The sequence below is a fragment of the Sceloporus occidentalis genome, unplaced genomic scaffold, assembly GCF_023333645.1.
Source record: "Sceloporus occidentalis isolate IW3139 unplaced genomic scaffold, rSceOcc1.0.p SCAF_37, whole genome shotgun sequence".
Classification (NCBI taxonomy): Eukaryota; Metazoa; Chordata; class Lepidosauria; order Squamata; family Phrynosomatidae; genus Sceloporus; species Sceloporus occidentalis.
The window spans coordinates 2,613,406-2,636,870 of NW_028317017.1; the positions used below are offsets into that span (position 1 = coordinate 2,613,406).

Below are 23,465 nucleotides of genomic sequence, written 5' to 3' on the forward strand. Positions count from 1 at the left end.
TGTAGACCAAGAGCATTCTCCACAAAGGGCATTCTCTACGTTTACATTTTCTCTAACCATAAAGGCACCATCTACTTCTACTATAGAAGAATGCATGCTCTGTTTATGCTTTAATATCTATTCTTCCAAAACAAAAAAAAATAAAAAGCGATTTCCTGACAGAATTTGCAGCCATGATTTTCTTCATTCTTCCTCCATTATCTGACATATGTTGCCATGGATTGGTTGGTTGAAGCAGTCAACAGGAGAACTTTCCTGTTGCTGATTGACAGTTAAAGCAGACAGTCGGTGGCAGGAAAGTGCTGCTTTTGAAATCAATGGAGAGACTTTACACACGCGCCCTGAGTTCTAAAAGATCACTGCACACAGCATTCACTAGAGGAAGTCCTGGGGCTTACTAGGCAGGGAGATGCATTTAGCTGGGGATGCAGAAGGGCGCAAGTGCATTTGAGGATATTCTGCAGAATCCCCCCATCTCCCTTGCATATCTCTTAGCATCATGCAGACTTTGCATGTTGTCCCCTCAATGAGCTGTGTCAGTGGCAAGAGTTTCCTTCCTTCCATGCTTAGTCACCCCTATACACCTATGTCCAGCTATACATCTGGCAGTTTTTTTGATTAGGTCATATTCTGTTCTAATTTCTGCATCATAGAGAAATTGAGACATTGTTTCCCTTTTTGCCGCTGACAAGGAGAGGAAAATAAAAAGAAAAAGGAAGGTACACAGTCTGCCATCACAAAGCTTTATGGATCTTTAATCCATAAAGTAATTAGATCAGTAAAAAACATGCAGAAAGAAAACAATGTCATTTATTTTCTTTTTAAATATTGAAATACAAAACACTGACCATGGATGCACATAACCCTTATTTGATCAAGAATGTATCTAAAAGTTATTTTTCTTGTTAGAGTTTCAGTTGCTTATTCATAATTGCGCTGTAAATATGCATATCCCATTGGCTTGTACCTCTTCTCACTTTCATCTAAGAAATACAGTGGATCTTTAACAGTAAGTGGGTTGAATCCATCCTTTACAAGGTTTACTTTACGTTGCTTGTAGGTACCAGTAATTTCCATGGTGTTCTGCACAAGCAAATATTTAAAACCATAAATGCTAGCATTGCATAGACTCACAGTACATTAGAACTTTCTGAATGATCTGACCTTAAATTAAGGAAAGAAACCCTGTTTTCATCAATGCTAATCTAAAACAATATACTTTTAATGCTTAAATGATGCCACCCTTTTGTCAGAGTAGAATATAAAGGAATTGGGTCCAGAATGTACTATCACAATCTAAAAGCCTGAGAATGAACTAAAAACCCTGATGTTTTTCTAGATATTGCATTTGCATTATGTAAAAATAAAAAAAATGAACCACTCCAACTTGCTGCCCATTTCACCAACTACCTTACTGATGTACCAAGGTATTGTTACAGAAAATACATGAATCTATGATTGTTAAAGATTGCTAATGGTAACTAATGTTTCCTTTCAGCAAGGGTGTCCAAAAGAACATCAAAGATAATTCATGTTTGAATTTTCCTATACAGAGGTGTGAACAAAATGTCAGACCTTCATTTTTGCAGTTACGACGTTGATGATGCAATTTCTATGAAAGAAAATGCATTAGTTACCAACCTGATTAGGTAATTTTGTAAAACTTCAGATATTTAAAAAAAATAAAATAATTGCTTTTATGTAATAACATGCCATGAAATGAATGTTGCGACTGCCTTTCTAGAGAGAAGAACTTTCTTCAGAAAGTGAAACATAGCATACCTGTATTCTCACAAAGCGAGGCCTGGCATAATTGGGCAAGTAATCCAATATGTTTTCATACAACTTTTCACCATCAAATTCTTTGCCTTCCCTAAGTTTGATGGAGACCATACCAATCCTTCCTTCGTGATCTGAAAAACATAAAACAGTTGTATTAGTTTATTTGCAAAACAGATGTCAAATACATTGTCAATCAATTTTAACTGTCCAAGGTGTTAAAGAAAACCTTTTGATTGTTAACCTATCCAAGAAGAGCTTATGGTTATTCCTACATCTCCATCATTCACAATTCCTACAGCTGTACTGATGACAACTCCACAATCCAATGAACCAAGTGGGTTTCCTGTGTGTTTGTAGGTGTGTGCACATGTCTTTGTCTGGATATGTTTGTGGCTGCGGATATATTAATGAAAGTATGTGTATGTGTCTGAGTATGTTAGTTTGGCTGAGGCTGCACAGGGTAAGTGAGTTTCTTGTGTGTGTCCGGGTATGTCTTTGGCTTGGGTATGTTTGTGTGCCTGGGCCTGTTTGTATCAGTGTGGTATGTAAGGAAAAATTAAAACCAGCATTTGATCTTTTCTGAAGACTGTGCAGTGTTTTCCAAAGCACTATAAAATATAACCTTGTAATGCTATCGTTCTACTTATGTAGATAAAATAAATTCACTGGTGTTTTCTTAGTGAAGTGTAAAAGATAAACCTTGACCATGCCTGTTAACATTTGCATTTTCTGTAGCTAGGTCTGAACTTTGAGCAGAGGTCCAAAGTTAGGTGTGTCAAATGTCTTATTTTGTTGCATACACACTGTATTCTTAACTGACAGTTTACCAAATTACAGAAATGATGCTTTGTGTTTTGCATGGCATAACAAAGGCTACTGTAGTAAGCACTTTTTTTAAATCTAGCATTTGGATTAACATAATTGGTAATGCTTCCATATTATTTGGTACAAAAAATATTAACGATTACACTGGAGCCTTATTTAACCTTTTGGTAGTATACATCATAAATGTATTCAGAGTGTCACAATGTTTTTTATTTTCGTTAAACTTTTGCCAAATGTGTAAAGTGTGGCTCTCATCCCACCTCTATCCATGGAACTTCACTACAGAATTCTTACCAGGGACTGTAACCCCAAAGGCATTTGCTTCTTCAATGAAATCAACCATCCCCACAATATCCGCCACCTCTGTAGTAGCCACATTTTCCCCTTTCCACCTGGAAAAAACCAACAACGTAACTTATTCGGACAGAAAGTGGTAATAATGCAAATAGATAATGCAGCTCAAGATATCAGCATATGGTCTTCGGTTACAACAGTTTACACAAAATGTTAACTTTCCACTATGCTGTCTCTATAAACATTTAAGGAAAAAGGGTTGCAACATGCCTCTCATATAAATAAATTGGTGTGTGATATATTGAATGTGCCTTGCCATGTTACTTGTGATCCTTAAGTTAACACAGGTTTACCCAGCTAGATTGGTTTTTTGTCTCTCATTGCTGGAAAACTTTTTAATTAAAATAATTGTTTCTTCTTTCCCAATATTTTGGGTTTAGTACTCTTGTGTTTACATACCTACAATCAGTATTCATGAAAAAGTATGCAAAAATGAGCTGGCAATGAACAATAAGTTAATAATCACAAAAGCTTTATCTTTGCTTATCATGACATTTGAGTTTATTCACTAGGGAAAGTTGCCGGAGGAGTTGTGGTGTCAACTCCTTGATGTTATTATACATATTGAAGTCCCCAATGCAATGAGCTTCTACTGCAGGAAGAACTTGGTTGGTCATGTATAATAGTAAAATCAGTGCAGTTTCCCAAAGTTTTCTTGCACAATGAATTATGCATTGTATATCGTATCTTGATGAAGACGCAACTGAATTGACTTTATCCGTTGCTCAAAAATGTGTTTATTTTTATTGAAAATTAAAACATTTTATGATATCTTACCTGAATGTGTCTCCCACACGGTCCTGGAAGTAAACAAACCCTTCCTTATCAGTCATTAATAAATCTCCACTGTTGAAATAAAGGTCTCCTTTAAAAAACACATCATGAAGCTTCTTTTTCTCAGTTTGAGACTTGTCTCCGGCATACCCAACAAATGGGGCGGTTTTGGTTATTTTAGCTATTAGTAGCCCAGTCTCTCCTTCAACAAGAATGTTAAAAAACACAAATCTACATTAATGAATTTTATGCAAAATATTCAAATAACATTCATTAACTTATATGAAGGGAAACCAGATCAGGAGGGGTTTCACCAACTTAAGGAAAATGGAAAACCATAACACAAAAATATAATATATGTTTTGTAAAGATAGATCTCTCAAGCGGAAACATGAATTGCCATGTGTGTGTACCATAGTATGCCATTATTTTACCTGTTTTCTAAATCTTCTGAAATCTCTAAAGAAGAAATAGTTAACTAATCACTTCCAAGAACCTCAACCAGCAACTGGACTATGGATGTTGTACCATAGCTGGAGAGTTATCTGCCTATATGCCTGGCACGCAGCATTAAGACTTTATCACACGCTGATATCTATTTACATAGCTATCTGTGAGAGCATTGCACGCTCAACATCCTGCTAGGTCTACACTAAGGGACTTGAGATGTTTCTCTTCAATGGCACCTGCTCATCTTCTCTTGAGCTCTCCTCTTACTTTGCTGCATTCAGAAAGGACATCCTACCCTTGAAAAAGAAACTCCATGTGTGCAGTCACACTAAACATTGACCAACATTAACCCTGTGAGATTGCATGTGTAGCCAGGACCAGCCTTTGGGTTGTACAACACCAGTTAATGAGAGCTCTTGAATATGGTGTTTGACAAATTAATCTCTCTACTTTCTCTATCATAATGGTGAGGCTCGGTTGAGAATTATGACAATTGTTTAAATGCTGTGGTAATTACATTAGACCAAGTTTATACGGTTCAAAGAAGTTACAGTGTTTTATATTGTTGGAGTACAAAAAAAAGGAACAAAACAAAATGAAGTGTTAGCTAAGTGCCTAGTCACAGGTGATGTGCAAAAATACGGTTCTGCCAAGCGGTATGAGGAAGCAATTACAATAGTAACATAGAGATTCACATCTGCATCACTGAAGATGTCATGCCCCAAACAGGTGGGTTGCAAAACCTATTATAAAGATAATTCTGCATATTTGCAAGCCTAGCTGTTGCTGCTGCACACATTTGTACCTGCTTTCACGCGCACACATCGGCCTTTGGAGTTTCGCACCGGCTCCTCCTTATCCACATCATACTTGATCAATTCAAATGGTCGAAAGTACTGTAAAAAAGGGAAATAAAGCAAAGGAAACTTCAGAACACAATTCTTGACTGAGTGTGATGTAAGGTGAGTGCAGTTAAGGTTCAGAACCAGTGGCTCCTGAACAATCTCGACAGATGTCAAATGAAAATTAGAATAACAGACTATTCTCTCGCTCTGTGCTAAGGAGAAAGTACCATGATCTCATAATCCAGAAGACTAGCCTCTCAGGCTTTCACATGATCATAACACACAGTAAAGCTAGTGAGTTAAAGTGTTCCCTCTCCTTCAAATCCCATGTTAGTGAATATATGCCAGAAAAATGGACTCACCTTAATAAGGAAGTTAGATCTACCAACAGCACCTACTTTTCCGGTATAATTTAGAAAGAAAGCATTTCCTTCCGTTGCTGCATAGAATTCGCAGATTCTGATGTTACCAAAGCGCTGGAGAAACTCCTTCCAGACATCAGGCCTGAGACCATTGCCCAGTGCAAGCCGCACACAATGATCTTTATCGTTCTCTTTCTGGGAGAAATGGTACAGATTATCCAACAACACTATCTGGCTTTGAGTATTTTGTTTGAAAAAAAAAAATAACCATAAAAAGGAACAATTTTAGGGTATTATAGTATTTCTGTTAGAACATCTAAAAACCCAGAGCTGCACTCATAATAAACTAAGTAATAAAAAAGCAAATAAAAATGAATTGGCCACCAACATGCAAATTGCATTATTCCACATACTGGCTCCATTTCAGCTTTATCTATGATCTGCCGCAATAAAAAATGAATGTAGAGATAGGTTTTGCGTGTGCTTCTGCGACATTTCTGCTCACACTAATTTGAATTAGCACAGAACATATGCAAGGCTCAATTTATCTCTGCACAGATGCTGCACAAAATACACAATATTCCAAAATTGGAACTAAATATTGAGATAAGAAAAATTACTTCCTCCTTAATATGAGGCTAGCTGGCAGAAATTCTATAATTTCACATGCGTGATTATTTTAGCAAAGTTAGGGTTGTTATTAACTATAGTATTAGAATATTGGTTACAATATAACATTTGTAAAAAAAAAACCAGACTGAATTCTAGATTCTCTACATCCGGCTAGTTTATTTTAAATGCTAGCTGTACCTTAGGGGTATTACACAGGTACCGTAGGATTTCCCCTATGTACTGGAAAACCGTTACATTGTATTTCCTGCAGTCATTCCAGAACTGACTTGCCGAAAATTTGCCGCGCAGAACAAGGCTTGCACCTGTGGGGGGAAAGGAAAAGAAAGAATAAAAATAAGATTATATCACCACCCTACAAAGACAAAAGACGGAAATGGCAATAAAGCTCATAACACAACATTCATAAAGTGAATCACAATTTTTATAATGCTGCATTTAGTTACAAAAATGGAACATTCTGAGCATGATTTAAAAAAATATGTTATTGTTAAAATCAGAGAACATTGAACAGCAGTCCTTAATTATCTTTGGTCAATCCAGACTGGAATGATGTTCAACATCTGGTCTCATCTGGACCGTGAAGAGCTGGAAACAATGAACTAGAACAAAAATATACAGAAAGGGAACATAGCCCAGATAGCAGACAAAACCCTACAGTGCCCAGGCCTCCATCAGCGCAGATTTTTTTTATTTTCCTTCTGCCATTGGTAATTCTCACTACAAATTGTATACATTGAAACACTTTGAAATATGTAAAAAACACTTATCTTTGTTAACAGTAGGGGTTTCCTGGCTACATGTCGCACCAACCTACAGTCCATTCAATGATCTGCATTATCTAATAGTTTTTAAACTAGCTATTAAACAGAACAGTACTATTATAAGCTTAGTTATATTTGGAAATTAGTACCAATGGTAGTTAGCAAACTAGATATTATATTTTTATATTATCATATATTATAATAAGGTGAGTTGTTTTTGTAAATTGCAAACAATTTGTAAATCCCTTCCTGAATCACTCAATGTGTTTAAAAACATTATCTTTATTTCAGAATGTAGCAGTTTAATGAATATGAATGAAATCTGAGTACATTATAAATAATTTTGTAATGAACACACCCCATACCCATTGCATTTTACATTAGAATGATTAATGTCATTTAAGAAATGTATAAAAAATAGGAAATAATATTAGAAAGCAAAAGTGCAATGTACAGTATATTATCTTCATACCTCCCTGCTAGGATGACATTTGTCTGTGTATCTTCTTTCAATCGGCAAAGTGTCTGTACAAAGACACCTGTGTCCATGGCAAGGTTTGTGAAGGTCCATAGAACATTGTTAAATTGTCCCCCATAGAACATCATTAAATTGTTCCCCATAGAACATCATTAAATTGTTCCCCATAGAACATCATTAAATTGTCCCTCACAGACCCCAGTAAATGTCCACCATGAGCAATGTTTGTGCCGACCCCTGCTCTCAATATTGGTCCAATTTTACCTGATTTCACCATGTACCTTTCATATAACAAAACACACTGCCCTATAGCTATTAATAACTCCATTATAACAAAAGCATTTTATTGAACTTACAGTACCTTGTTGAATGGATCCACGGACCCCGATCATGAGTCCAGCACTGTGATAAAGAGGCAGTGGAATGTATACCACATCCTCAGATTTTATTCCTGATAAGGTAGACAGCGATGAACTTATCAAAAGCCGACCCTGAGATATAATAGCAGCCTTTGGGAGTCCTGACATAAAACATACGCAAGATTAAAAGGACATCGGTTAGTGGACCATGAAAAGACCTTCTTGGACCAATTTTGAAATAAAACTTTGATTTATGGCAAGTTATTTATGGCCATTATAAGCTATGCATTACATTTTCTATGAATAAATCTGCAAAAAAGTGAGACTTATTTCCAGGCCAATACTTTTACGCTCTTGCATAGGCCCAAACTAGTAATCTGGCACATTGGGCACATGTCCGGTCAGTGGCTGCTCCAGTGGCAGATCATGTCCAGCAATGTGTGGCTGCTGGTTGGATAAACATGGCCACACACTGCGAGAGCATAAAACTTAACATGCGTATCAAGCTGGTAGCCACATGTATGCCGTTTAGCGGCCACTGGCCTTTAAATTCCAGGGACACGCAATGATTCCAACTTATCAAATACACTATTATTGCCATCACTATCATTTAGGATGTAAGCAACAAGTATCTAGAATTGTCACAGGTTTAATAGTACAACATAACCAGCACTATACCCCTCGGCTTTGTGTCCACAAAATTAATTAGGAAATGTTATTATGAAACCCTGAAACACACTATTTAAACAGTTGTTCGGAAGTAACCAGGAGGAAGATCTTTCCGTCTATGGCATGGGAAACGACTGCCTCTAAGATGAGCCCTATCAAGAATCTTTGCCATTTTGTTTTCAGACAGTGTTTGACTTATGCACTTTGGGTGCACTCATGCTGATGTTGTCTACAGAATAGTGCCTATAAAGTTTTTATCTTGCTGGTCAAGTTACTACATATAGAATGAGTGGCGATTTTTTAATTATAACACGATTATCCCATCAAATAGTAATTGCAATATAAAATATGATCTATACATGTCTAACAAAATGCTGATAAGGTATAGCTTAATGGGAATGTATTTTCCATTTGCGTCATCCGCACTTTGTGGGAAGAGTAAAAGCCTTACCCGTGGTTCCAGATGTATATATGTATAAAGCTGGAGATTGAGGTCTGACGTCTGATCTATAAGATCTAGGGACAGGCTGGTCAGAAGCAGCATCCACTTTATCAAGTAGACTCTCCACTCCCTTGGTGAGTGAATCTCTGCTCACATAAAAGACTTGAACCCCTTCTTCAGCCAGAGCTGGAAGTACTTCTTCTACTGCATTCTGTAACTCTTTACAAAGAAAACAGTTTCAAATTAAGAGGAAAGTCTAAATTTCGATGCAAATAATACATATAAGTATACACACAAAAAATGTCAATGATCAGATTATATAAACCAGAGTTTATTAAATAACACTGAATAAATTATTTGATCTCTAATTTACAGCACCAAAACTTTACAGGTAAAAGTTCATAAAAGTATTTCTATTATTCTAATCCAGGGGTGTCCAAGTTTTTTCTGCAGTGGGCCACTTCATCAGAATTGTATACGTGCGAGGGCCGCACTCATTTTTCACTGTGAGAAAATATGGCCTTTAATAAAATATGCAGATTAAAATAAAGTAAATGACACAAACCTTTACTTTTCCTCTCACTGATTTCTGGGCCTAGAAAGGTTTGTGACTGCAAATTCAGGATAATTAAAAATGAAATACTTCTATTTATTCTAGGGATGCACTAAAATGAAAATTCTGGACCAAAACATTAACGGTTCACTTAGCCAAAACCGAAAATGACCCCCCACCTTTAAAAATAATAATAAAAACTCACATTTTTAATAAAAGTAGGTAACTAGCAATATGACTTGGCATGATAGGAGTGTGATTGCTACAACAATCACACTCCTATCATACACAGGCAACCAGAAAATGCTGGTACCTAGGCATGATGGGACTGTGCTTGCTGTTAGCAATCACACTCCTATCATGCCAAGTCAGCCAGTACATGCTGGTACAGGGTGGCTGTAAGTGATGTGCAGACTCCATAGGGCTGGCAGCATCAATACTCAAGGGGGGCAGCTAGCTAGGTTTCAGCATGTACTGGCTGACTTGGCATGATAGGAGTGTGATTGCTAACAGCAATCAAAGTCCCATCATGCCTAGGTTCCAGCACTTACACATCCAACCAGTAAATGCTGGAACCTAGGCATGATGGGACTGTGATTGCTGTTAGCAATCACACTCCTATCATGCCAAGTCAGCCAGTATATGCTGGTACAGGGTGGCTGTAAGTGATGTGCAGACCCCATACTGCTGGCAGCATCAATCCACAAGGGGGCAGCTAGCTAGGTTTCAGCATGTACTGGCTGACTTGGCATGATAGGAGTGTGATTGCTAACAGCAATCACAGTCCCATCATGCCTAGGTTCCAGCACTTACACATCCATGCTATCACACACACTCATTCATTCATATACTCATTCATTCACAGATTCATTCCCTCAATCACGCATACTCATTCAAACAACCTCCCCCACCCCCTTACCTGCACTGCGGCTCCTCGATGCCGCTCACAGACTTCAGCAGAGGGCACGGCCTCCCTCTGTGTTCTCTGGTACTGCACAGAGGAAGCAGGACTGGAGCAGAGTCATGTGATGTCACGTGAACTCTTCTAGGTTCCGCTTCCTCTATGCAGTACAGAAGACCCTCCCACAGGTATGTAGCAGGGCTCGAGGTCCGGCCCGCGTAAGATCGGTTGCCCTGGCTGCCGATCTTACGCGGGCCGCACCTCGAGGTCTCGCGGGCCGCATACTAATATGTTATTGCAATGGGAGGTGTGCTGACATAAATAAAGAAAAATGTTAAATGCTCTAAAAGTATGGGTTTATATTCTCCTTTATTATATATTTTAAGTGTTGTGACCCAAACACAGCACGATATTTGAAAACAAATTGTCCAAAAGCTTAAGTAACCAAACCATGGTTAATTATATTTTTATAGTTAAGGGAGAAAATACCATTTCCGCCAAATTTCCCATTGGTAATTTACTTGGATACCTTACCTAAAAAAATGAAAGCATTTGAATGCAAAAAGAGGTCATCATACCACTATTTGTACAGCATTATATTGTGAATATCTTACAATGTACACAAACACACACCGATCAGCCATAACATTATGACCACTGACAGGTGAAGTGAATAACACTGATAATCTTGTTATCATGACACCTGTCAGTGGGTGGAATATGTTAGGCAGCAAGTGAAAATCTCATCCTCATGTTGATGTGTTAGAAGCAGGAAAAATGTGAGGATCAGTGATGGCTTGACAACTGCACCAGGGCATCTCCAAAACTGCAGCTTGTTGGGTCTTCCCGGTCTGCAGTGGTCAGTATCTATCAAAAGTGGTCCAAGGAAGGAAAAGTGGTGAACCAGGGTCATGGGCGGACAAGGCTCATTGATGCACGTGGGAGGCGAAGGCTGGCCTACCTGGCAACTTACAGGACTTAATTGATCTGCTGCAAACATTTTACTGCAAATGTCACAGCACACCTTCCGTGGTCTAGCGGAGTCCATGCACCGACAGGTCAGGGCTGTTTTGGCGACAAAAGGGGGACCTACACAATATTAGGCAGGTGGTCATAATGTTATGGCTGATTGGAATACATACCAACCCAAACTAGCACATGAGATATACAATGTACAGAAGGCAGATACTAGGGAAATCATCATACCTGGGAACTCTCCGGGTTTGACCAGTTCCCCGGGTCAAGACCCGAATCCTCCGGATCGCGGGAGCGGGGTCTTGACATGCACCGCTTCCCGCCCATTTTTCTTTTAAAAAGGGTGTATTTCCCGCTGCTGTCAGTGGGAACGCCCCCAACGTCAGTGAGACCTACTTCGGCGGAAACTCCCACTGACATCAGCGGGAACGCCCCCGGCATCAGCGGGAACTCCCACTGACGTCAGTGGGCAGTCCTACCCGCGTCCAGCAAGGGAAGTCTCCGGAGACCAGAAGTTCCCAGGTATGGAAATCACCCCAACATTTTAATGAAAGAAATGGGAAAAGGGATAAAAGATAAAAAAATATTGGTGAACTCATGATTAGGTCCCTTCCATACATTGTATGTCTCGAGTTCTATGTTGGGCTGGTATGTATATTTATGTACACTGTAAGATATTCATTTGGTATCTCACCAATATTTCAACTACAAATAATGGATAAAATAGCAGTCAATTGAAAACACATTAATGACCAGAACCTATTACATTATTATTACCGTATTTATTGTTTTATATAGCACCATCATATCCCGTAGAGCTGTACACGCTAGTCCATGTCATTTGGAAATAATGGACTAGATTAAATCACAGGTTATCACATTGAATCCAGCTTAATGACTTTATGTGATTCTGTCTTACCTGGAGCAGCAATTAATACTTTAGCACCACTGGAACGAAAGCAATGTAGAAATGATTTGGCACGAATGTTGTAATTAAGACAAGCCATTGGACAGCCTAACTTCGCCAGCCCTAGCCATATCCAGATGTAGGCCGGTTCATTACCAAGGAAGATGGCCACACAGTCCCCTTGTTCAAGTTTTGTGTACTGTTTTAGGGTCCAGGCTAGCTGGTTGCTCTTAAGATCCACCTCCTTGTATGTATAAGTCTGGTCTTGGTAAAAAATAAAAGTCTTATTAGGCCGTCTTGATGCTTGAAGCAGAAACATGTCCAACATGCAAAAAGGGGGGTTCTTTTTCAAACAACGCTGTACATACAGCAAATAGTGGAAAGATCTGTAAAAGAAGACGATGTCCTTCCACAGATAGGGCAAAAACATCCGCTTTAACAGCCAGAGAACTGGAAGCCCTAAGAGCGCTGCTTTGAGAGCAGACATTTTAATAATAAAAAAAACCCAAAAACTAAAATAAGACAAAAAAAAAAAAGCCACCTGCTGTATTGGATTGCAAACAATGGTAAAGAGGTGTGTGAGCTATGGAAGTCTGTAAGTGTGCTGCACAAATAACTCTGTACTCTGAACCTTAACAGTTTCATGTGATGTGTAGAGGTTTTCCTTCACACGTTTAACCATTTCATGTATTGGTGTCATATTCGCCAGTGTTGTCAATAACTGGAGGAAAACAAAATAAGTTAGAACTGCTTAGTAATCCATAGCTGGCCCTGTTTCAAGCGTCACAGATCAGTAAACGTCAGTGGTGCTTCTATTTCTAAGTATTAGAAAAGCACACATACGGTAGCTCTCCGACACACAAACAAGATGTTAATATTACGTTACCACCCTAAACTGCTGCAGCGGCATGCGCATATAGTATAAATGCTTGGATGCATTTGCTTCCCTTAGGGAATCTATCACCTGGCAACATAACAGGCTGCTGTCCTTAGAGGGACTCGCCAGCCATCACATGCACTCCAATGCATTTGGTAGCTGAGTTTTTCATTCAATTTTACATTTTTTTCGCTCTTTAAATGCATTGAGAGATCCTCCAGACCCCCCCATATGCATTTGCCTCTTCTTCCACCCCTAAGCACATAGACTTGCAGGAGCTCCAGGGGGCCTAATGATACTGCTGTGTACACGCGCAGAAAGCACACTCACTGATTTTAATGGGAGCTGAAATATGAAGGGGTAGTATGCTACAGCTTTTCCTAAAAGAAAGAACCTTAACCTATAGGGGATAAAATGAAAGAATGCATATTAAAAAATAAGCATTCTTTATTGGTAGGCATATATGGGCACTGCATGCCGGTTTAGATCTACAAGGAGTCAACTGGGTGATATGCATTTTACCTCCATCTTACGTTTTATATTTCAGTACCCAACACCAGTGACTAATTAACCCCAGACATTGCCCTAGGCCTGACCCAGGGCAGTAAGCCCCTGCCACAACCTCCATGGCTGCCATCTGCGGAGCGACGGGATATGACGCCATAACCCAAACATCATCATAATCACAGCAAAATAAAAACAAGTGTATGCAACTGTATGAGTGATTTGTGCCTAGGGGCACCTGCTTCCAGTGCTGTTTTTTTTGCAAAAAAAATCTGCTACCAAACAGCGGAAGGATAAGTATTAAATGTCACAAATTATTATATATATATATCTGCTTACATACACATAATTAGTTTACCTAACTGCTAAATAAAACAAGAATCTTAGGCTGATGAAATATTTCAGGTTGCACAACCTCAAGATGTTCTGTTATAGATCTTGAGAACTAATGCTATTATTCTAAATTGGTCCCAATATCAGTTTACAGTATTTAAAGTGTTTGCTTGGAGGTTTGAGATTTTGGATTGCGATTCATGTTTCAGATCAAACAAGATTTTTTCTTCTACTTGTTATTCAAGCTGAGTATATTATTTTGCTCAGTAAGGTATCAACCTGGTCATTTTCAGTGCAATTTAGGACACTTTTTACACATATATGAAAACATTGTATGTATATATATATATATAAAAGCTTCAGAGGGTGGGCCAAAGGGGCACAGGGGGCACCTGCCCACCCGCCAGCCCTCCCTTAACCAGGAGCCTAAAACACTAGGCACATAACCTTTCTACATGCTGGCTTCGTCTAAGATTTAAGTGTAAATCATCATCATCGTTTCACGGATGATAAACCAGAGCCAGTTACTGGGTGAACAATCCATGCAAAACTCTGCTTTACAGTATTTTGACTCCAAGGGTCAATTACATCTCTTGAGGCTCATATCAACCAAGGGGTGTGCAACACATCCAACCCAGCCATCAGGCACTCAGGGGGTTAGCCAGGTCTGCCTTTCTTTTTTTGGCTACTTTACTTCGTCCACTGTTGGCAACGAATCTAAATGTATAGTAATAAACATTAGAACATTCAGAAACTACAATCTATCGTTGATAATGGCAGTAACCGGTTGGCAACTACTCCCAGTTACTCAAGTCTCTGGCTCTTAAAGCGTTAACGAGCTTCCATAGCGGGGTAAGGTAAAGTTACACTGTGGGGAGGTCTCTGGCGTGACAGTGGGCAAAGTTCATTTCATCCACGCTGCGTGCAAGGAAATCTGCAAGTCCCGAAAGGAGGATGATCGGATTCTGTGATTAGCGGATACAATAACGATCCAAGCCTGCTACGTCCACAGCGCGTCCACGCAGGAGCGCTGCCCACACTGCTTTACGAAGGATCTGACCCACGCACGACTGGCTGAGTGACAGGTACAGTTATATGGCACTAAGATTAGATCGCGTGGCAGATACACTCTCACAATCTTAACCCATTCGATTCCAGAACAGCAGCGATCCCGTGTGTGTTACTTTAAGAGCATTAAAAGGAAAGCAGTCCAACTGTTTGTGAAAGTTGCTCTTGCTTTCTGTGTAGCTCATTCCAGAAAAAAGAATTCCAAACTTCCCGAGCTTCTGAAACCCGATCTTTACAGAAAACCACTAACTGCATTGAGCAATCACAAATATTGTTGCTCTGTACCTTCTAAGAAAGGGACATGTTTATCAGAAGTATTTATTAACTTTAGACGGTATTCATGGCTTGTTTGTAACAAATGTTGCAAATCTCCCGACGCTTCGAGTTTAGTCCGAATTCCAAGTACTCCACGGTCACAGAATTCCTTTAGTAGCTGTAAAGTTTGATGATGTCGCAGACCTCCCCCACTCAGTGACCTAAACCACGACCCAAGTTTAACTTATTCTTTTATTCTGTCTATTACAGCACCTCCAGGATTTGACATTGATCTATAAAAGTGATGGCCATTTTTGATGGAAATAACTATTTTATAATGATTTTTTTCTCCCATAACTGAGTTGTATTTATATAAAATCTTTCCTAGACCAGAAAGTTTTTTTTATTGTTGGGCCAATAAAAGGTTACACTTATTAATCAATTTTGACTAGGGACTTGTTTTAAACAATCATTTTTTGCAGCATCTGAAGAAAAGGATTGATTTGATTACAGTTCATTTACACACACAAAGTCTATTTTTATATCTTTGTACATATCAAAATAGGTAATTGGTGTTAGAAATATTTAATATATAATGTCTCAGTGCTTGTATTCCCTGATCGCCAATTACCTGATCAACCACAGTTACAGTGAAAGTAACCACAGTGCACCTTCAGAGTACCTTCAAACAATTGCCCTAGCTTCCGATTGAATAACAAAGGTTTATTCTACCAACACAGCTCTGGATTAGGTATTACATGGTCATAGATAGCCTGTTCTAAACATTATATGGCTACCAACGGACTGTGAACTAATTTGTGTAAAAAATCTGGAGTTCCTAAGTATTATTCTTCTGCAGGCCCGGACTGGGACAAAAAATAGGCCCGGGCATTTCAGACTGAGCAGCCCATTTTTATGAAAAAACATATATGTACATACATATACATAATACTTGGTCATTCAACATGGGAAGCCTGAAACCAGTGCGACTAATCCTTGAAATAAATATTATAGAGTAAATAACACAATACCTTATCTTTTCCACTAAATGATTTCAGGGCCTTGAATGTTTTGTCCCCTGAAGTCACTACAAATTCAGGAGGGCGTTTTATCTCTGGATAAGTAAAAATGAAATAGTTCCTACTGTAAATTAAGGAAACAGATAACCAAACACACACACCAGGACAGGCTTTTCCACACCGACACCCAAACACACACCAGGACAGGCTCTGCCACACCGATATCCAAACACACACACCAGGACAGTTAAAAAAAAGAAGAAATGGTTCAGCACTCAACTCCCAGGAAGCCAGGAGCTAGCAGGAAAAAGGGCAAAACAAAAACAGAAAGCATAACAAAAATAGCAACGTTTCGGCCAAACAGGGCCTTTTGAGCTTGACAAAGGCCCTGTTTGGCCGAAACATTGCTTTTTTTGTTTTGCTTTCTTTGAATAAAGTAACCTAAGGATTGGAAGCTGATTGGAGTGCTGGGCTTCTTTTCTGTGTTCGTACACACACCAGGACAGGCTCTGCCACACCAACACCCAAACACACACCCCAGGACAAGCTCTGTCACACCGACACCCAAACACACACACCAGGGCAGGCTCTGTCACACCAACACCCATACACAAACACACACCAGGACATGCTCTGCTACACTGACACCCACAGACACACACCAGGACAGGCTCTGCCACACCGACACCCACACACACACACACCAGGACAGGCTCTGCCACACCGCCACCCAAACACACACACAACAGGACAGGCTCTGCCACACTGACACCCAATCACAAACACCAGGACAGGCTTTGCCACACTGACAGCCACATCGGGAGGGTTTCCACGGACGGGTTCACTTAGCCTGCCTGTGGCATTATACGTCAGCCAATAAAGGTATAGTTTTTACCACCTTTACTTTGTAAGTGTTATTCTATTATAGATACTGGCTTATATTTAATAGATGAGCAAATAGTTGGGTGAATATGGTGGCCACCAGGGGCCTAACTAGAAACTGTTGCGAAAACTGACCCTGGGGTTAAGTACAACAGTATAACAAGCAGAGGGAAAATAACACTTTTCTAGGCACAATGACACCAACCAGCCATAATGTTATGACCACCTGTCTAACATTGTGTAGGTCCCCCTTTTGCCCCAAAACAGCCCTGACCCGTCAAGGCACAGAATCCATTAGACCATTGGTATCTGGCACCAAGACATTAGCAGCAGGTCTTTTAAGTTCTGTAACCTGCGAGGTGGGGGCCTCCATGGATACATTCTGGTGCCATGTGTTCTCCAGGTAAGCGACACACACACGTGATGTGAAAGAAAACTCAACTCATCCCACCAGGACACCTTCTTAAATTGCTCCGTGGTCCAGTTCTAATGCTCATGTACCCTATTAAGGGCTTTCCGCAGTGGACAGAGGTCATCATGGGTACCCGGATTGGTCTGTGGCTATGCAGCCCCATACGCAGCAAACTGCGATGCACTGTGTGTTCTCACACATTTCTATCAGAACCAGCATTTGACCACACAGGCCAGCCTTCGCCCCCCCCCCACGTGCATCAATGACCTTGGCCGCCCATGACCCTGTTGCCAGTTCACCTTACGCTTGCCCATTTTTTATGCTTCTAACACATCAATTGTGAGGATGAAATTTTCACTTGCTGCCTAATATACCCCACCCACTGACAGTAAGATTATCATAGTTATTCACTTCACCTGTCAGTGGTCATAATGTTATGACTGATCGGTCTGCGTTGAGTTCAGTTATAGTGACAGCTCATTGAAGGGAGTTGTGTTAGTAACATAGTAACATAGTAACATAGTTCATAAGGTTGAAAAAAGACCAAAGTCCATCAAGTTCAACCTATATACATATTGTGCCCCTACTGTGTTGATCCAGAGGAAGGCAAAAAACCCTTATGAAGCAGATGCCAATTGCCCCATACCAGGGGGAAAATTCCTTCCAGACTCCAAATATGGCAATCAGAATAAATCCCTGGATAAACGTTCTGTCCCTATTAATCTAATATCCATAACTTGTAATATTATTGCTTTCAAGAAACACGTCCAGGCTCCTTTTGAACTCTTTTATTGAGTTTACCATCACCACTTCCTCTGGCAGAGAGTTCCATAATCTCACCGCTCTTACTGTAAAGAACCCCCGTCTGTGCTGGTGTAGAAACCTTCTTTCCTCCAGCCGTAGAGGATGTCCCCTTGTTATAGATACAGTCCTGGGTATAAATAGGTCCTAGGTGTTGTTGCAAACTTTAAGCTAGGCTTCCAGGGATCGGGGACATATCAAAACCTGTTCGATCATAGATGTTTGTAGTATTTTGTGCAGGGTCTCCTATTAGCCTTAAATTTTACCTATGCCATATACCATATCTTATCAATCCAAAAATATATTTAACATATAGTTGCCACAGTTAATATTGGAAATAGTTTGCGAAAAATCACCCATTATATGCATGTTAAAAAATGTATGTATGTATGTATGTATATATATATATACTGTAGTTATAATTAGCTATATGTCCATTGTATATGCTTTTTCTTGATGTTGTCTTTTTTTATACGTAGACCAAATATGTCTTCAGAAAATGAATCTGGAAATTCAGTGGTGGCCAGCAAGCCATGCCTTAGTGAATCACAAGTAATTAGGCTGGCTGAGTCCTTGTTTAATTTAAAAGCCTCTGGAGTTAAGCCTCTTCCGAGTTACGATGACCAGAATTTTTATATACGAGCAGAAAATGACGGGACCTGCAACTGCCCAGAATATGTAATGAAGATCACAAATGGTGAAGACAGTAAGAATGTAGAACTGATTGAAGCTCAGACACATGTCATGATGTTTTTATCCAACGTGGGGATTCCTACTCCTAGACCTGTCTTCACAAATACTGGTAAAATCCTGTCTTACGAGGCGATAGGTAAGATCTCCACATCACCCTTACTACAAGAGCGGTGTCCTCTTCTGCTTTTGTATCAGTATGAATAATATGTGTTTATTTTATTGGCAAATTATATAGTGTTATGGCGCTACAGATTCTGCTGGCGCTCGAAAAATAAATGTAATGTGATATCTTTTGCTTACTACTTTTATATAATATGTGTAAAAAAGGTGAGAAAAACCAGTATAGGGAATAGGATAGTGAATGGTAGGAATAATCAACCTTAATGACTTTCCTTGTGTATCTGGAACCACAGCTGCAACCCTTAAGCAACACTCTCCGGGTGTTGAAGTAATACAGCAAAAAGTCCACTAGGGGGCGCTCGTATGTTCCATTCAATGAAAAATAAAAGAGAAAAAAATATATAGTGTAGGAGTAAAACAGTGTGTTATGCCCTGCGTATCGCAGATTTCCCACTCACAGTGTGTTGATGGGGTTCAGTGCGTCATAGAGATGGCCTTGGGGTCCATATACAGGAATATATACCGAGGAAACAAACCAGAAAAGAATCCAATAGTGTATTGTGTATATAGCGCTAGGTACGCAACAAGTGGAGATATACTTACACTTAAATAAGTGTCAAGATGCCCGTAATTTCTGGCGATAATCTGGTCACATCCGTATATTCTTCTGGTTTGAAGGGTCCATTGGTAGGATACCAATGTGTGTGTGGTGTATAGAAACAGCCACTATATATTTTTTTCTCTGTTTTATTTTTCATTGAATGGAACATACGAGCGCCCCCTAGTGGACTTTTTACTTTTATATAATCTCAGCCAAATAAAATAAAAGTATGTGTATTTCTTATTTATAGGCAATGGATCTGCAACACAGAAACATGTGGTGAGATTGCTGACCTATTTGCCCGGAACACCAGTGGCTAAAATTGTTGCGACACCTGACATTTTATTTAACATTGGGCGAATGGCAGCAGTTATTGATGAATGTTTAAATAAGGTACACTATCTCCAGTTCAGTTGCTTTTTTTGATAAAAATATTGATGTTGTGTAAAACTGGTTTATCTAGCTCTTTTGATCATTTGTTGTACTGCACACAGTTGCTTATGATTTATGGCATTCAAGAGTAAAATAAAATTAATGAACATTAAATATGAACATTAGACTGGCAGCAAAGCAGCAGAGTCACATAATGTGAGGATACTTGACCCAGCAGTAAAAGCGAGGCTGCTGGCACGGTGTGCGAGTAGCCAGAAAAACATAGCTGTGAGGGAGCAAGTGAGTAAGAGGGTAAGGGAGGGATTATGTATGTATGTTGGAATGAAAATGTACAGTGGATATAAAAAGTCTACACACCCCTGTTAAAATACCAGGCTCTTGTGATGTTTGCAATTGAATTGTTCACGTTCTAGGTCACATTAAAGGTGGAAAAAGTTCTGACATGATTTAACTTTGTCTCATTCTTTAAAATCACAAGAATCTGGCATTTTAAGGGGTGTGTAGACTTTTTATATCCACTGTATGTATACACACATGATTGTGTATTTGTGTGTTATCATGGATGTGTAGGTGTACGTGGTGCGAGAGGAAGTGTGTGCATGTTAGTGAATATAAGTAAGAGTAAGTGTATGTTAGTGTAAGCTGTATGTTTGTGTTATTATGATTGTGTAAGTGCGTTAACTTGAGTGTGTAAGTGAATGGAGTATATTTTTTTCCAGTGAGAATACATTCTAATTCTTCTTTGTCTGTGCCCAATCAGCCTGTAAATTAAGTTGCACCAAGGCTTTGGACAGAATCTAAAGTATCTAAAGTATCTGATTTACTTACTGTTTTTGTAGTTACTCATAACTTGCATGTTATAGCCCATTTGCAAAAGTTACAATTACAAGAGTATATTTTAATATTCAGGAACAATTCTGTTTTTCACATTAGGAATTCAATTTTTCAAACAAAAAAATATTTGATCGGGGAGATTTTATTTGGAACTTGTCTAACACGCCCTTGTTAAGGAATTATGTTCATGCAATTAAAGAGGAGAGATTACGTGATCTCATTGAAGGAGTAATTAAACAGTACGAGACATCCGTGGCACCAAACCTAAAGAACTTTCGCAAATGTAAGTATCTTGTTTACTGAAAAGGGATTTAATTTGATGCAATTCCATTTAGAATGGCTGCTCAGATTTTTGCACTTGATCATGAGCCAAGTGGTCATGTTACATTGCGTTATGTGACCTCATTGCGTTCCTGCCTCCCCGAGGCTAGAAGGTAGCAGGGTCACATAACATGATGTTACGTGACTCTGTGGCTCGTGACCACCTGTCCTTGGATTTGAGCCAATGAAGGAACAGATCTCTGAGCGACTAGACTACAGAGGTTTATAGGAAGAGCCACCACCACTGGTGGCAGAGGCTTAACACTGGGGAAGAAGAAAACAGGGACAATATGATATTGTACATTCAATATTGCTATTTTGATATTTTAGATTCAATAATATTGCATAATATGTGCCATTCCTAATGTGTAATAGTCCTTGAATTTAAACAGGGATCAGAAGATTTTTCAGGCATGCTGGCAAGCTAGTCTAGCATGCAGGCACCTTTCATTTTCACATACACTTTGATACAGAGGTAAATGCAACATCAGGGAGATGGGGCCAGCCACTTCTGGGGCAGGCACACACACATCTTCCAACCAGAATGTAAAGGCTATACTAAGGGATGGTAATCGACTGAGTTTCCCAAAAGTACGTCGATCCTGTGTCAAAGTGGTAGTCCAAATGATGAATTTTTAATGTATCTTTTAAAAAATTGAGTCCAAAACATGCCTTGAAAAAAAGTACAGCAAATAAAGTTATAGAGCCTTAAAGCATAAATAGGAAATAGTTGCAATGTTCTGTTTTTGCAGGAATATTCATTTTGGTAAAAATACTGAATTTGGAAAAACAAAAATATTGCTTTATTGTGTGTGTGTGTGTGTGTATATACGGTATATATATATATATACACACACACATACACACCCCATTATTCAATTATGTCAGATAAAGGTGGCCAAGCTGGTGAGTGGCACGGCACAAACCAAGACTGACTTAAAAGGAAACCAATAGCTTAAAACATTACTACTTGCAATGTTTGTGCTGACTTTTCTTCTTTGGGGATCTAGTGGACTTTACTGACAAGAATGGATATGTTTTTAAAATGTCTGTTCACGTTGCTTCTCTTCTTTAGGTATAAATCATGGAGACCTCAATGATTATAATATACTAATGCAAAAGACCAGTACTTCTGTTGGATGTGATCAGTACAAAGTGTCTGGTGTTCTGGACTTTAGCGATATGAGTGAAGGCTACTATATTTTTGAAGTTGCAATAACAATCATGTATATGATGATTGAAAGCAGTGATCCTATCTGTGCAGGGGGATATGCACTCGCAGGATTTGAGAGTGTTATTGAACTGACAAAAGAAGAAAGAGACGCTTTATTCAACTTGGTTTGTTGTAGATTTGCCCAGTCACTTGTGATGGCCAGGCACAGTGTCCTGTTATGTCCACAGAATGAAGAATATTTGATGATCACGGCAAAAACTGGATGGAAGCATTTAGTGACTCTGACAGAGATAGGCAAAGAAGCTGTAGAGAAGGTTTGGTCGGAAACCGCACGTTCATATAACTCAGAAGCACACTGATATATTTCTCTAGAAATTCATTTGAAATAATGCTTGTTTAATTTTACAACAGTACAACATTTATACAAGCTGTACAACTGTATGTTGGACATGTATCAGCTACTTTTATATTAACATTTTCTTTACCACTATAAAAAGTGTACAAACAACCAAACTGCAATTATTAAAGATGAACATTTAACTGAATCCCCTTTGTATATCAAATATGCTTCTACAGCATGCGTGCTATGTATATATTTCTCATATTTTCAATATAACAGAATTTTCAGGGTGTGCAAACTGCTTAGTTCCAGAAAAGCTATCCCAATCATGGTGAGACCACTCTTGCTCCATCATCCATTTATCAAATAAGTCCTTCCTCATCCCTTAGTTATTCTAGTTCTTGAATATCTAACGATAATGTCATTCTTTATAAGTCTTTAGTCTACCTACATTTTGGAGCATATGTATGAAGCTATGTTTTCTTTTTTCATGTTAAGTGGAGAAAGGGTTGGAAATGAGTTAGAAGCTTAAGGGGTACTTGCAAAAAAATGAAAAATCTTGTAGTGGTAGGGCCAATAGTTAGGCAGGAGGCAGTGGCGGAACTACCGGGGTCGCAGGGGTCGCGACTGCGACCAGGCCCTGGAGTTCTGCCACTCAAGGGGGCCCAAGCAGGGCCGGACTGGCCCACCGGGATACCGGGAAATTTCCCGGTGGGCCCGCAGATTCGGCCGGCGGAGCGGGATTGGAAGCCGCCTCCGGCGCCAGGG

The 23,465-nt window shown here is 39.3% G+C and overlaps 2 protein-coding genes across 2 annotated transcripts; one reads left to right on the top strand and one right to left on the bottom strand.

Annotated features, from left to right (window-relative positions):
* Window positions 1–905: 905 nt before the first annotated feature.
* On the bottom strand, window positions 906–12,557 carry LOC149297722 (long-chain fatty acid transport protein 2-like). Its single transcript, XM_089488255.1, is given in 11 exon segments — window positions 906–953; window positions 955–1,083; window positions 1,783–1,913; window positions 2,902–2,999; window positions 3,739–3,937; window positions 4,991–5,081; window positions 5,393–5,587; window positions 6,203–6,327; window positions 7,626–7,784; window positions 8,744–8,953; window positions 12,083–12,557. Coding segments are annotated over 11 exon segments (1,860 nt in total).
* Window positions 12,558–18,707: 6,150 nt separating this feature from the next.
* Window positions 18,708–22,716, top strand: LOC149297723 (hydroxylysine kinase-like). The gene is made up of 4 exons (XM_089488184.1): window positions 18,708–19,050; window positions 19,886–20,028; window positions 20,962–21,145; window positions 22,259–22,716. The coding sequence occupies exons 1-4, from the start codon at window positions 18,708–18,710 to the stop codon at window positions 22,714–22,716; spliced, it is 1,128 nt and encodes a 375-aa protein (XP_089344310.1).
* Window positions 22,717–23,465: the final 749 nt, after the last annotated feature.